This window comes from Schistocerca gregaria, chromosome 8, assembly GCF_023897955.1.
Source record: "Schistocerca gregaria isolate iqSchGreg1 chromosome 8, iqSchGreg1.2, whole genome shotgun sequence".
NCBI lineage: Eukaryota > Metazoa > Arthropoda > Insecta > Orthoptera > Acrididae > Schistocerca > Schistocerca gregaria.
Window position 1 is genome coordinate 450,258,217 of NC_064927.1, and position 15,510 is coordinate 450,273,726.

The following is a 15,510-nucleotide window of genomic DNA, read 5'->3' on the forward strand; positions in this document are numbered from 1 at the left end:
AGATGTAATTTCCACTAGAAATGCAAGGTCTGATATCCAACAAGGGTCTTTCAACATAGGTTCACTTTTTCCCTTCTCATGTAAGAACATTGCTATGACCATACGTAATCAGAAAATATTTTGAGCATTTTATGTCGACTGAGCCAGCGTACTTCAGTAATATAAGGTATGTCGCCGTACTCCGCTCCAAATTCCTCCAAGAACCGCCAAACTGGCAAGGCGTAAGCCCACGTGTCTTCAGATAGTATACAGTACGCACAACAATTTGCATGACATTTGCTAACATTACTGATTTTGCACAAAGCGCCTCTAGATGCAGAATGCAGTGAATTCCATACAACGTCTCGTCTGTGTGCCCTAGCTTTTTGCGTATCCGTGCTAAGAGTTCTCTCTCTGATGGCCTTGAATTGATGGTGCTCCATTTGTCGTCTCTGAGACTTCAGATTCCAGTTCATACCGACACTATTAAGTGCTTGCTCGACAGTTTGGTGCAAGTCCACACCTGTAGTAGTCCCTTTCAAAGGTACTAAGTCCAAAACATCCTCTGTTACACAAAGTGCGTTATCGACACCTCGTATGTATATCACAACCTGAGCTGTATCTGTAAGATCTGTTACTTCATAGGGTGCAACAGAGAAAGGAACAAAGCCTTTAGCCTTATTTATTAGCTGCCTGTGCACATCACTGGCCATAACACTGATACATCTCATCACTGTTTGTTTGGATAGACAGATTTCTTGAAACCTGCTAATGTTTGTGGGACACAAAAGTTTTGCAGCATCAATTGGGCACCCTTTCACAAACTCCCCTTCGGAAAAGGGTTTCCCAGATTGCGCAATTCTTAATGCAATTTTAAAACTTGCTTGCAGTGAAGATTTACTGCGGTTGTCATTCTGGAAAATTGAAAACAGTACATTGTACAGCGTACAGTAAAATAGACATAAATGTAACACAAGAAACTAAGAGTTCAATAAGTATCAGTTACTTTGACATATAGTAAAATCGAGTTGATGTGTCTCACCCATTTACTTAAGGACATTTAATTTTGCTTGCCGTTCTCCACTGTTGAGTACACTACACTCGTCTTTGTGATATGTATTGTAGTGTCTTTTAGTTGAAAACTTACACTGGCTGCCTATTATTTGGTGGCAAAGTAAACACTGCGAGTTTTCGCCAATGGCTACAAAAAAGAATTGCAGTTCCCAGTCATTTTTAAACGACTGAGAACATTGATCTCCCGTTATTTGCCATTTCCCAGTATGTCTCTGTTAAGGTTACGGTCACCAGGGGTAAAAGAGACTGGATATGTTGCGCTCTTGCCTGTACCACATAAACAGGGAAGTGGAGCCGCTGCCATTCATTTAGGACACATGTCTAATAACAGATGTTGCTGCCCTCATCTCATGGTCGTGCGGTAGCGTTCTCGCTTCCCACGCCCGGGTTCGATTCCCGGCGGGGTCAGGGATTTTCTCTGCCTCGTGATGGCTGGGTGTTGTGTGCTGTCCTTAGGTTAGTTAGGTTTAAGTCGGTCTAAGTTCTAGGTGACTGATGACCATAGATGTTAAGTCCCATAGTGCTCAGAGCCATTTGAACCATTTTTGAACAGATGTTGCTGTCGCACACGTGCTCACATGTGCAGCACTTCCGCACATGTGCACACTGTGCAGCGTTTGGCTGGCCCTGCTGTAAACTAAGCTCAACCAACATGGTCTACTTTCTATTGTGATATTACAAGGGACTGTATGTCATGTAAGGTAGTCAGATTTATTATGAAACTGAATATTCCTTGGTGCCTCATTATATGTCGTGAAAACATCTACCACCTCCTAATCAAGCTATTCTATGAATTACTTTCTTTCCCTCAATGTGAGTCGCTATCTCATTATTACTTACACGAAATTCTCTTGTAGTATTCTATTTTAAAAGCTTCATTTCTTCTCTTGTCTGTACTGTTTTAATATCTTAACAAGGAAATACTTAATAATGTTTAAATTTACAGTTGATGTTAACAATTTCCTCTCTTTCAGCAATGCTGTCATTTCTGTTGCCAATCTGCATTTTGTTTCCTCAATGAATTTTCTGCCTAATCATAAAAACTTATGTACTGTATTTGTTGTTCCATTTCCTTATCCAATTCCCTCAGCATCATCTGATTTACACTGTACTCTGATAACTTATTTTATTTGGTTTATATTTGTCTTACATCTTCGACAATTTCCATTCTGTTTTGCTACTGTTGAAAGTCCTTTGAGATTTGTCCATGTCTTTTTAATACTGCCAAAGATGGCAAAGTTCATTTTTCTTTTTGTTTAATCGGAGCTCTAATTCCCTTTCCAAATTCCTTTTTGTTGCCCTTTACTGCTTGCTCAGCATACCTATTGAATGATCTCAGAATAGGCTGTAAGCTGGTCTCATCCCCTTCTCTACTTTTGTTTTCCTTTCATACTCTTACAGTTGCAGTCTGGTTTCTATAAAAGTTGTAGACAACATTTTACTTCCTGTATTTTAACAGAATTTCAAAGATTGTATTGTCAAAAGCTTAATCTATATTCAGAGATAAATTGTAGGGTCAGTGTTGCGTCACACGTTGTTTCATTTTACCACCCAAAATCATCTTCCCTGAGGGCTGTCTCTACTAGTTTTTCTGTTCTTCTTGAAATAATTCATGAAGCTTTCGGGCAAAGTAGAAAACACACATACAAATACTAACAAAGAGATAGAAGGGCTGGCCCGTACTTAGCTCAGTACAGCTGATAGGTACACGTAAAACAGAACCGAAAATTTACGTTCCTAGGTTTCAGAACAATGTTCCTTCATCAGGGAGGAGAGAGGGGAAAGAAAGGGAAGACGGGAAAGTGGATTCAGTTGCTCACAACCCAGGTTATGAAACAACAGGGAAAGGAAAACAGGGTGGGTTTCCTTTTCCTGTCCCTGTTGCACTCGTGCGTGAGCGAGCTAGCACCCCCCCCCCTCCCCCCCCCTGCCCCTCACACACACCTGCACATCACAGACAGTGTGTGCGAGTGTATACCTGTCCTTTTTTCACCTTACGGGAGGTCTTTCCGCTCCCGGGATTGGAATGACTCCTTACCCTCTCCCTTAAAACCCACATCCTTTCGTCTTTCCCTCTCCTTCCCTCTTTCCTGAAGAAGCAACAGTTGGTTGCGAAAGCTTGAATTTTGTGTTTGTTTGTGTGTCTAGCGAGAGCGAGAGAGAACTTACAATGATAAGGTTCAATCTCATGATTATTGGAAATTGCCAATGGGCCACTCTGCTATGTCTGATAGGTTGTAGAAACATATTGTATGCTTTTCAAAAATGTAAAAGAATATTTTTCCTTGGGGCTGTAAAGTTGTATAAAATAAAAACAAGATGGTAGCTTACCATCACTTACCCATCCATGGTAAAATACTGAGTACTGCCAATTTGCGCACATAAAGGCAGAAAACATTATTCCTAGCTTTTTGGAACTTTGTCCCTTCCTCAGGCAGGAAAGAGGGGATATATTGGGAAGTTCGGAATGGAAGACAGAGTTCATTCATGCCTCAGTTTTGAGAGGGATCTATTTGTTGCATGGAAAATGGAAAAAAGGGGGGGGGGAATATTTTACAATTGACTCGGCTAGCTTTATGGTGTTAAATACTGCTTTCACTACAAATTTCAAATTTTCAGGACATGATACAACGTGATGCCAGTCACCGCCCGAGTGCAGTGGAGATCCTGCAGCACCGTGCGCTTTCTTCTGAAAATAAGAGTAAGGCCCAGCTTCAGCGAGAGCTGAATGCAGAACGTCTGAAGAATGAGTTCCTGTCACGCCGCCTGGAGGCGGCTGCACAGTGTCTCAAGTCAGTTACTCCTACAATCCTCATGAAAGTCGCTGGTGCAGGTGGCATTAGTGTAGATGCCAATTGTCGTCCCCAAGTGAATATAATTTCTCGATCCTCTCGCCTTATTGGTAAGAAAATTAATCGCAGTCATAGTGTAACAGGCTTCTAATGTGGAGTAAAGCAGTTATATATGGCCTGCATTGGTTTTAGTGCCTTATAGTTACAGGAACTACAAGGCTGAACTGGCTGTCTCCTTTGTCACCTCAGGGCACTTCTAAGTGGTTAATGCTTCTGTATTATCTGGGAAGTATTTCATAAGTTGACTATGATGTGTGAAGCCATCTTTTACAAAAGTGTGTTCTTGCATTTAAAATGTTCTTTCCTTAATTTGAGCTTGATGTTTTATGTAGCATTTGTGCTGAGTTTTAAGGCCTGACTTTACTGAGGTGATAAATGCTATATTTCTGAAATGTTGTTAGTAACTGATTTGTAGAATTTCAGACAAGAATTGTAGTTGACATTGTAAAAACTTCACATTGTAAGAACACTTGACTGCAATTTAAAAGAGTTAGCAAAAATGTAAATATCTGTAAAGTATTTGCATTTCATTTGGCTTTTATGTTTTAAAATGTCATTCAACATTATAAATTTTACTTGATTTTGGAGAATCATGTTTAGAATTGAATTATTTTCATCCTTGCTGTCTTTTATTTGCTGACAAGAATTTTCTGTGAAGGAAACTGTGTCATTAACACTATTGTGTCAATGGCAACGAGCAGAAAGGGCTATCCTAAGACAGACAACAGTAAACCTGTTGACAGATAGAAAACTAAACATTTCTCTGTTCGTAAAATATTGACGTTGAGCCAGTGTTTTCAGTAATTCCCCTACATCAAATGTATTGGAAAATATCACATTGGGGAATGGTAGTGTGCACCAGTTGGTGACTGGTGTAGTGAAGTGCTGTTTCTTCGCATTTTAGTGGAGAAACTGGAAGCTGTGAGTAATTAAGAAGAGAGTGAGAGTAGAGCATTAAAAGGGTAATATTAAATTGTTACCATATTTTACATTTCCTCATTATTTACAGTTAAGTTCTTTTGTTTCAATTCATTTTCTTACTGATCTTGAGTCCATTTCCCCTAATCTAAATTTTGGAGTTGTTGTTTTTAGTGAGTATGAAAAGCTTTGAACCGAAAGATTTTAAACAAAAATAATGAGAAAACGTAAATTATTCAGTATTCAATGTGAATTGAGTTTCACATGATTTATCATTCTGTTGTCAGTACCTGGTTAGTGGAGCCAAATTTAATGTATTCCTTGTTGATACCTTGTATATGAGCTACAACTGTCATACCAAAATTTGCGAGCTCTTTCTTATTCTTGGATGACATACCATTTGTAAAACACTTGGTTACATCTGTCCCCTCCTCAACATTTACTTTAAAAAAAAAAAAACCTCCGAGAAAACTGATGGTTCAGAAGATGCTTAATGTGGTGCATAATTCAGAGGTTCATAGGTCTCCAAATTTTTAGTGTTTCTGCGTTCTTTGGCAGGTTCTTGTCTATTAAATTGCTGACTACATCTGGACAAGAAATAAAAAATGAATTGAGTAACACTCATCATGTTTTCAAATATGAGAAACCACATTTAGTTGTTTGCTGATACATATAATGTGTTGCTGTTAATGTTAGTTTTCTGTCTGTTTAGTTGGAAGTATTTCAGTTCTTTGTTTATGTTATGTGTAATGAGTATACTGACAAGCTAAAGGCTTGAAGTGTTTTTACAATGTCATACCATGAACAGCCTACAGTTCATTTTATTTAGGTGGAGGTAACTTTCTCAATAGTTAAGACTAGTTGCTTCCAAAGAACGTGTAAAATTTAATCCTTTACCACATGTTCATTACAGCAGTTGCAAAAATCTAATGTGATAACATACATGGAAGCTGTTCATGTAAATAGTGTGTGTGTGTGTGTGTGTGTGTGTGTGTGTGTGTGTGTGTGTGTGTGTGTGTGTGGGCGTGGGCGTGCACGCGCGTGCACTTGAATCTCAGCAGTGCTAAGTAACTTTGAACACTTGTAAGACTGTAAAATTTTTTATTTTGTGTATATTTTCAAATAAATTCAATAAAGGTTATCAGAATTGGTATTTACAAAAAAATAATTAATCATGTTTCTTGTAATGCTGATGATCCTTTTCCAAATTTACTTTAATAGTGATGAAAACAGCTGCATTGTAATCCAACTTTGTTCATTCAACAAACATTGTTGGACAATTGTACAGCTGTTGGTTTTCTCATAATTCAAGTACTTCATGTGTGGTTGCTGTCCAGAGATTTTTCCAAATGTTTTTCCTACAAAATTAATGTGAACTGTGTTGTGTACCTTTACACTTTGAAAGCAAAATTATGCTTAGTAAATAATTGCCAGCCATAGTGTTCTAAAATGTAAGAAATATTTACAACAGGCCAGTATTTGATTCTCTGTATTTTGGGTTAAAACTTTCATATGCAGTTAACCGTCTAAATGTTTTTCATTGATCAATAGTTGGCTGCAGTTTTTCAGTTTTTTTCTCCAAAGAAGGCAGATATCAAGTTAGCTAATGATCTGGCGTAAGGTTTCAGTTCGCCAAATTTTCATTCCACTCTAAGAAATTTTCCTCCATTAAATTACATTTAGGCTGTTTTTCAGCTGTTTTCCCCATTCTGAAAAGCTCCAACATTGTGGGAAAATCTTCAGCTTTGAACTGCCAAGGACTAATAACTCTGTGCAGCTTTGTCATATTCAGTTGTAATACCATTTCACAGAAAGAGCATTACTGGTGGTGAAAAATATGATAGATGGAAGGTGATACTTTTTTGGCACAATATACAACTTAACATTGTCTTATGAACCAGGACAATCGCCTGCTTATAAAGTTATATTTTTTAATGTGCCTGAAGCTGTATCAATTAAAACAGCAAAAATATTCAATTATTGATAATATAATGTAAATGGATGGATAAAAAAATCTACTCGTCAAGCAATGGCAGGGGAACGCCCACAAAAAAGGATTTAACTTTTACAAGCTTTAAGAGGCAGGGCTCCTTCTTGTGGACAGATAAAGTAAGTATGCAAGGGAATGGACAACTCATATCTTTGAAGTTAATTTAACAGTATCATGAGTAAAAGGCGTATTTTATTTCTTCAAGGGGCAACATTTGTCACATTTGGCAGGATTGGAATATTAACGTTGGTGAGCAGTTGACTTATTCACGTTAAGTATGTTGTCAGGGAACCAGTGGTGTTCTGAACAGCATAGGATAGATATGGATTTTGTGAAACCAGGTGTGGTTAGTGAACTGCTAAGACACCAATACACACACGCGCACATACACACACACACACACACACACACACACACACACACACACACACACACAAAATGCAAACAAAATTCAAATTTGGCTCCCAACTATCTGGTGAACAAATGAACACTGACTGGGCTGGGGCACATAACAAACCACAATCACACTGTGTTCTGGTGTAGTGAAAAGTGTTTTACTACGTTATTTGTGGAAAATACTTGTTATAGTTACATATGCATCACATCATCTCAGCATGATGCGGAGAATGGAAGTGCTTGCCACACGAAAACGTGAGTAAATATGAAAATAGGTGCGAAAACACTGCGAAAAATTAAATTACATTCTGAAAGATAGGTAACTCCCAAAAAAAACTTTCTCAACATCATCATTTGGTTGCAGATGACAAGCTACCAGTAGTAATTAACACAAAAGTGATTCAGAAAATTCATGCGCACCAAATGTAAAGGTATTTACAAAAAGAAACGATCTGTTGTTTGAATTAAAAATGCACTTAATTTTATAATCATGTAACAAAAATGTTCACATTGCAGAATAAATAAAAACAAAAACCCACTGACGGCACAGTGGTGCCGAAACATGTTTGGGTACGGAGAAAAACAGTGTTTTGCATAACTGGCGGACCTCACATCCAAAAATTTTAATTGCAAACATGGCCAATACAAGGAGCTGCAAATCAAAAATATGGACATGACATTTAAATTTATTACTTTGCTGCTAACTTTGTTCGCAACATATTTTGTTGACAGTATGTACATGTGCCACTGAATGTATCTACACAATTATATCACTGTATGACACATTTAAAGAGATACATCATAAATGCTGATTGTGAGACATGAAAAAATGCCACATAGTGCGTGGAGTTATATATTAAGACACTCTTGCAGCCAAGCTAACTTATGGAAATCCCTGACATCTGGCAGCACTTTTGACAGCTTTTATCTGCGAAGTGCAAACAGTTTTAGATGAAATCGATAGCAGTTTATAGAGCTATAAAGAGCTGATGCCCTAGAGACATTTACAATATCAGGTTGTGGATGTGCGGAAGAGTTGTACCCTGGGTACAGAAACTGTTTGCGATCTTGTTTCTTAATTTGAATCTGTACTTACACATTTGTACATTATGCATTTTTATTTGAATGACCACTTCATAATTTCAAAGTGTTTTCACAAATACATGGAAATGAATTTTTTTATACTTCACTACAAACAGTTCATTTTTTGTTTTCATTTCCAATGGAAATAGGCATAATGAATACCTGGGCAATGCTGGGTTTGTCAGGTAGTAGTTTGTAATATCTGCTCTACAGATTTTATTATTATAGGATTAATTAACACAAAAATCAATTAATAACATTTTGCTGTAATCCTTTTACCTTGTGCCAAGTGTCAATTCTGGGCATCATCCTTGTGTACACTACAGTGGTCCATTATTTTGTTGATGGGGTTTAAAATCCAATCCACTCTTCTCTTGTTGTTAGAAATGTGTGTCCTACCAAAACGAATTCATATGCTCTACTACCTTCCTGCTTTGTTGTATTCTGTATTTTACTTCTGTGATACCCAATCCATTTTTGTCTGTATACGCCCTTACATATCTAAATTCTTCGACCTGTCTTGTAACTACTCTGCCTTTGATGTGAACTTCAAATCTAGTGTCACTATTCACTACTTAGGTCACTGTGATGAGAGGGCCTGCATACCGGAATGGTACCACTCTACAGGGCCACGTTTGCTGCACTATAACCTCCGAATCATCAACATACTGCTTCCCACAGAATGCAACCTTCATTGGGCCAAGCAGGTGGAAGTCGGGAGTTGAGAGTTTCGGGCTGTAGGCAGTTTTGTGAGCACCTCCCAGGTACACAGATTTGTATGAGGCCTTGAATTGTCATGGAGAAAGAGAAGTTGCTTTGCGTTTTTGTAAGAATGAACACACTGAAGTCATTCATTCAATTTTCTGTGGGTGGCACAATGTACTACAGAGCTGATAATTGTACCATGAGGGAGGACACCAAAACGGAATGAACCCTTCAGAGTCCCAGAACACCGTCGCCATGAATTTACCGACTGAGGGTATAGCTTTGTACTTTTTCTATATGGCACCACTCTGTGTATTGCCAATTTGTTCCCGGTTCGAAGTGATAAAACCATTTTTCATTGCCTGTGACGTTCAACAAAAAATTGTTACTATCAACTTCGTAATGCGCAAGAGAATTTCATGCAGATGGTCCTCTGTTGCTCTTTATGGTCTTCTGTTAGGTAGCTACGAACCCAGCAGCATACACCTTTCAGTACCGCAAATGATAGACGAGTGTGGCAGCACTACCATCAGAGACTCCAGTGGTGCACCTTCCAACATTGTAAGAGTGACAGCTGTGTACAACTGGCTGGAAAGTGGGATATCTGACAGGTTTGTGCAACCTTGTTGCGATAACAGACGCCTCGCCCAACGACTCAACTCTGCAGGCGCCTCCGAATATCTGTGATGCTCTGGTTTTGCGCAAAAATATCCTTAATAATAGCTATGTGCTTAGAACGCACCCCCGTTACAGACGCCGTTTTGAAGGCTATGTATAGCTCCACCACATGTCGGCACTTCATGAAACTGTTGGAGCTGAAGCAGGAATACTCCACAATATCCGGCAACAAATTCTACATTTCTTAACCCGAAATTGGTTGAGAAGAAGATGTAGCGCTACTTATTGAATGCCCTCGTAAATAGAGGCATCGAGTCACCACTGTGCACATTACCTGAAGGTGTTGCCCTCTCCTTGGTTTCTCATTGGAAGCTGGTGCTGCCACTAACTGGCCTCTGGTGATTTGTAGAGGCACATGCTAGCACCAGCTGTAGAATCTGGCGTGGTTTAATAGTGGATGAGACCACGATTTCTACTAGTGGTTCTTTCAACAGAACTTTAATTTTGCATTTGGGAGCCCTCATATGGGCACCGGAAGCATCTGTGGCACAGTAAAATATCAAATGAAAAGTATTAATTTGAGGAAAAAAAGGGAGAAACTTACAACTGAGAAAGCGATACATCTTAGAAAAGCTGAATGCTTTTACAATGAACTGTGGGATAAACGCGAAGAGGCATGGAATGAGGCTTCTCTCGAATCACTATCTGTTGACTACCAGCAGAGCATGCCACTACTCAGGTTACCATCTACTGATGAATTTCACAGTCGTCAGTTTTGAGTGCATACACTATGTAATCAAAAGTATCCAGACACCTGGCTGAAAATAACTTACAAGTTTGTGGCGCTCTCCATTGGTAATGCCGGAATTCAGCATGGTGTTGGCCCACCGTTAGCCTCGATGACAGATCCAACTTTCGCAGACATATCTTCAGTCAGGTGCTGGAAGGTTTTTTTGGGGAATGGCACACCATTCTTCACTGAGTGCTGCACTGAGGAGAGGTATCGATGTCAGTCAGTGAGGCCTGGCACGAAGTCGCCGTTCCAAAGCATCTCAAAGGTGTTCTTCAAATGGCTCTGAGCACTATGGGACATAACATCTATGGTCATCAGTCCCCTAGAACTTAGAACTACTTAAACATAACTAACCTAAGGACATTACACAACACCCAGTCATCACGAGACAAAGGTGTTCTATAGGATTCAGGTCAGGCCTTATGCAGGCCAGTCAATTACAAGGATGTTATTGTCGTGTAACCATTCCGCCACAAGTTGTGCATTATGAGCAGGTGCTCGATCGTGTTGAAAGATGCAGCCACCATCCCTGTATTGTTCTTCAACAGTGTGAAGCAAGAAGGTGCTTAAAACATCAATATATGCCTGTGCTGTGATAGTGCCATGTAAAACAACAAGGGTTGCAGGCCCCATCCATGAAAAACACGATCACACCATAACATCACTGCCTCTGAATTTTACTGCTGGCACTACATACGTTGGCAGATGACGTTCACCAGGCGTACGCCATACCCACACCCTGCCATTGGATCGACACATTGAGTACCGTGATTCGTCACTCCACACAACGTTTTTCCACTGATCAGTCGTCCAGTGCTCCCTACACCAAGATAGGTGTCGTTGGTATTTACCGGCATGACATCTACATCCATACTCTGCAAGCCACCTCACGGTGTGTGGCGGAGGGTACCCTGGGTACCTCTATCGGTTCTCCCTTCTAACATGATGTATTACTTATGAGCAACTGCTCGACAGTGAAATCCAAGTTTTCTCACCTACTGCCTAACTGTCATAGTACTTGGAGTGGATTCTGATGCAGTTTGGAATTCCCGTGCCTATTGCACATTACGACCCTCTTCAATTGTCGACGACCTCTGTCAGTCAACAGACATGGTCGGCCTGTACAGTTTTGTGCTGCACGTGTCCCTTCACAATTCCACTTCACTATCACATCGGAAGCAGTGGACCTAGGGATGTTTAGGAGTGTGGAAATCTTGCGTACAGATGTATGACGTAAGTGACGCCCAATCACCTGACTACGTTCAAAGTCTGTGAGTTTAGCAGGGCGCCTCATTTTGTTCTCTCACGATGCCTAATGACTACAGAGGTCGCTGATATGTCGTACCTGACAGTAGGTGGCTGCACAATGCGCTTAACATGGAAAACGTATGTTTTTGGGGGTTTCCGAATACTTTTGATCACATAGTGTAACTTCTTTGTCTGTAGATCCAAGAAGAAAGCAGCACATTTCATATGTATGATGAAATGACTGGAAATAAAATTGCAAATGAGATTATCAGCTTTCTGAATCATTTCTTTGAGAATGCACTGAGTGGAGATATTAGACATCTATACATATTCTCAGATAATTGTCGTGCACAAAATAAGAACATGGAAGTATTTCAGTGCCTATTTACGTACATCAATGTTGAGAGATTGGAAACCATTAACCACTCGTTTCCTGTGCCAGCGCATAGTCCTATGCCTTGCAACAGTTCTTTCAGTCTAACCGAGAAGAACATGCTGCGAACAGAGAGTATTTTTTCAGACTCAGGAATATGAGAAAGTGGTGAAATGCACTTGATCATAAAAGTTCCATGAAATCACGGTGAACACTGTTATGCTGCGAGAATTTTGAGTCATCTAAATCCTTACTTCTAAAAAACCTTTAATAGTGATACGAAATACAGATTTCTAGTATCTACTTATCCAGTGTTTCGTTACATTGATGATAGTGATGTGGCAGAATGTAGTGCATCCGCAAGCGTGCCTATCTTCTGCAAGGTGAACCTGCTGAAGAAATCTCAAAATATTATCCTTACTGCTCCATGTGCATACCAAGGAAAGTTGCCATTACAAACTGTATACTTAAAAGACAAAATGGCATTGGCGGTGTTGTACATACCATGTAATGACATATGGTACTATTAAGCAATGAAGTGTACCTCAGGTGAGACAAGTGGAGACTCTGCCGACTCTATTACAGAAAACGAAGACACTACTGAAATATTGAATATTCCACTTACCATAGTCACTATTTTTGTCTCATTTTGTTTGTATACTTGTATTCGAAGAAAGGTATGGGTCTTTATTTTACAATCGCTTTATCATGTTTCAGAGTACTGAGTGCAAGGAAGTTAGATTCTCTGATGCACTGGCGGAAAAACACCAAGAAATAGTAGCGCGACGTAAATGAAAGTTGGTAGGCGTGTTTGTACATCTGAAAGTTGATGCTATTAAAATTTCGAACGAATCGCATAAGCGTGGCGCTAGTGTCCCCACTATGAGAATGCAAATCAGATTTGCCTGAAACAGACGCTGTAACGGTCGCGAGCGTTAGTTACCTTTAAGATTGGGCTTCATGAGTTTATGTTAGTCAAGAATGACTTTAAGACGACAAACACTCTATTATCAACACCTCACTGAGTTTGAACGAGGTCTTGTAATAGGGCCATGAGAAGCTGGATGTTCCTTCTGTGATACGGCAGAGAGACTTGACTGGAATGTAGCCACTGTGCGTGTCTATTGCCAGCGGTGGTCACGAGAATGCATAGTTACAAGAAAACTAGGCTCTGGCGTCCAAATGGTATTACCAAGATGGAAGACCATCACATTCACTATATGGCTCTGGTACATCATATTGCTTCTCAGCAGCAACAGGAGCAGCATCTGGCACTACAGTTACACAACGAACCCTTACAAATCGGTTATTTCAAGACAGCTCCAAGTTAGTCGACCTATAGTTGCATTCCACTGACTCCAAATCACTGTCATTTGTGACTTCAGAGGTATCAATTGAGAGCTCATTCGAGGGCAGGGTGGAGGTCTGTTGTGTTTTCTGATGAAAGCTGCTTCTACCTCGCTGCCAATGACGGACGTGTGTTGGTTAGGAAGAGGCCAGGTGTGGGCCGGCAACTAATTTGTCTGTGTGCTAAAGTGCTCGTCATTTATATTGGCGGCCGGGTTTAGGTTCGTTCTACGCATCTGAAGTCACAAAACATAGTCAGCCAATGAACAGAGAATGACGTTGCCAGATCTCGACTGCAGAGCAGAGCATGGACGAGTGTCTTCAGTTTTAGAAACGTTCAGTCATAAATAAAGTAATAGAACAAAAGCAATGTCTTGATAGCAGACTTTCTTTTATAGGAAGTTTGGAAAAAGCATTCTTTGTACCAGTTGCTTCATATTCTATTAATTAATTAAACCAAAAAAGCAATAAGACTTTTAATTCAGGCGATAGCAAGAAAGGTGTTTGTATCAATCTCACGAACCGCTTTTATGCAATGAAGAACAGCGGTAATTGTTTATTTCCTTACTTCACGAATTTTATTCGTTTTACTGCAATTTTTTGAAATTTCTAGTGCATTGTCTCTTCATTAACCGTTTTGCTGCTGCAGACACGTGCTCGCCGCATTCCGCGCTGTGCGCGATTTTGTCATCACTGCACTGTTCGCCTGTGCAGACACACGGTGTTCCCACTGTTTTGACACACTTATCATTCGATTTCACAAAAACTATTTGGCCCAAAAATTTGATTTTTACGTCTTCTTGACTGATACCTTCCCCCATAAATGACTTCATTTTGTTTCGATGTTCAACGCACTTATTATGCAGCATTAAATGTAGTAAACCATTGCACGAAATTTTGAGGTAAAAGTCCATAGCGTATACTTCCCGTATGGTCGATTTTAGTTGCCACAATGTTGAGAATGAAATGTGGACAAGATACCTAAATTTCATATAAATAATACTGTATAACAATATCTCATTTGATCTAAGTACCACATAGGTGTCATATGTAATATTGAGATATATTCCGTCTTTCGCGACTGTAATAAAAATTTTATTTACACCGGGCGCGTTTGGCTTTATTTTAAAGCACTTCAATCAATGAAAGGTATCGCACATACACAATGGTTCTCGTGTTCTCTTTCTTGTTTTTGTTCCACAGTCACGGTTTTACCAATGGTATTGAAATATATTCCTCTTCTGCAACTGTAATAAGCGACTTATTTAGACCAGACGCGTTTCTCTCTTTTGAATCATCTTCAGTGGACAGTATTTTGTATCCTCCATTGCCAAGTCATCTTTCGTAGTTTTGTGCTGCTGTAACACAATATTTAACGTTTGTGTCGGCTGATCAGTGTTTTAGCAAATAAATGTTGCTTTGTGTGTGCCACATAGCTCAGAGCACTTCACTGATAGACGGTATATTCAAGTTCTAATGTTTTTTTAAGTCCACAGTTTTGTTTAATGTATTTTGTCCACTTCCTTTTGATTGATTGAAGTGCTTTAAAATTAAGCCAAACGTGCCCGGTGTAAATAAAACTTTTGTTACAGTCGCGAAAGACGGAATATTTCTCAATATTAAATACGACACCTATGTGGTACTTAAATTAAATGAGATATTGTGATACAGTAAATTTTACATGAAATTTAGGTATCTTGTCGACATTTCATTCGCAACATTGTGGCAACTAAAATCGACCATACGGAAAGTATACTCTATGGACTTTTACCTCTGAAAACTCTTCAAAATTTCGTGCAATGGTTTACTATATTTGATGCTGCATAATAACTGCGTTGAACATCGAACCAAATAAAGTCATTTATGGGGGGAAGGTATCAGTCAAGAAAACGTGTAAAAATTTAATTTTTGGGCCAAATAGTTTTTGTGGAATCGAATGATAAGTGTGTCAAAGCAGTCGGAACACCATGTGTCAGCACAGGCGAGCAGTGCAGTGACAAAATCGCGCACAACGCGGAATGCGGGGAGCATGTCTCTGTAGCAGCGAAACAGTTAACGTGGCCGTGGTGGCTTGACTTCATGAACTGCGCGCTCCCCCCTAAACTTAAGCTTGCGAACTATGCTATACTATGGC

The 15,510-nt window shown here is 39.6% G+C and overlaps 1 protein-coding gene across 1 annotated transcript in view; it reads left to right on the forward strand.

Moving 5' to 3' along the window:
- Positions 1-5,991, forward strand: part of LOC126284310 (wee1-like protein kinase) — a 79,670-nt gene extending 73,679 nt beyond the window's left edge. Inside the window, exon 8 of the mRNA XM_049983144.1 lies at positions 3,673-5,991. Coding sequence (XP_049839101.1) covers positions 3,673-3,996 — 324 coding nt within the window. The 3' untranslated portion in view covers positions 3,997-5,991. The remainder of the gene's footprint in view (positions 1-3,672) is intronic.
- Positions 5,992-15,510: the final 9,519 nt, after the last annotated feature.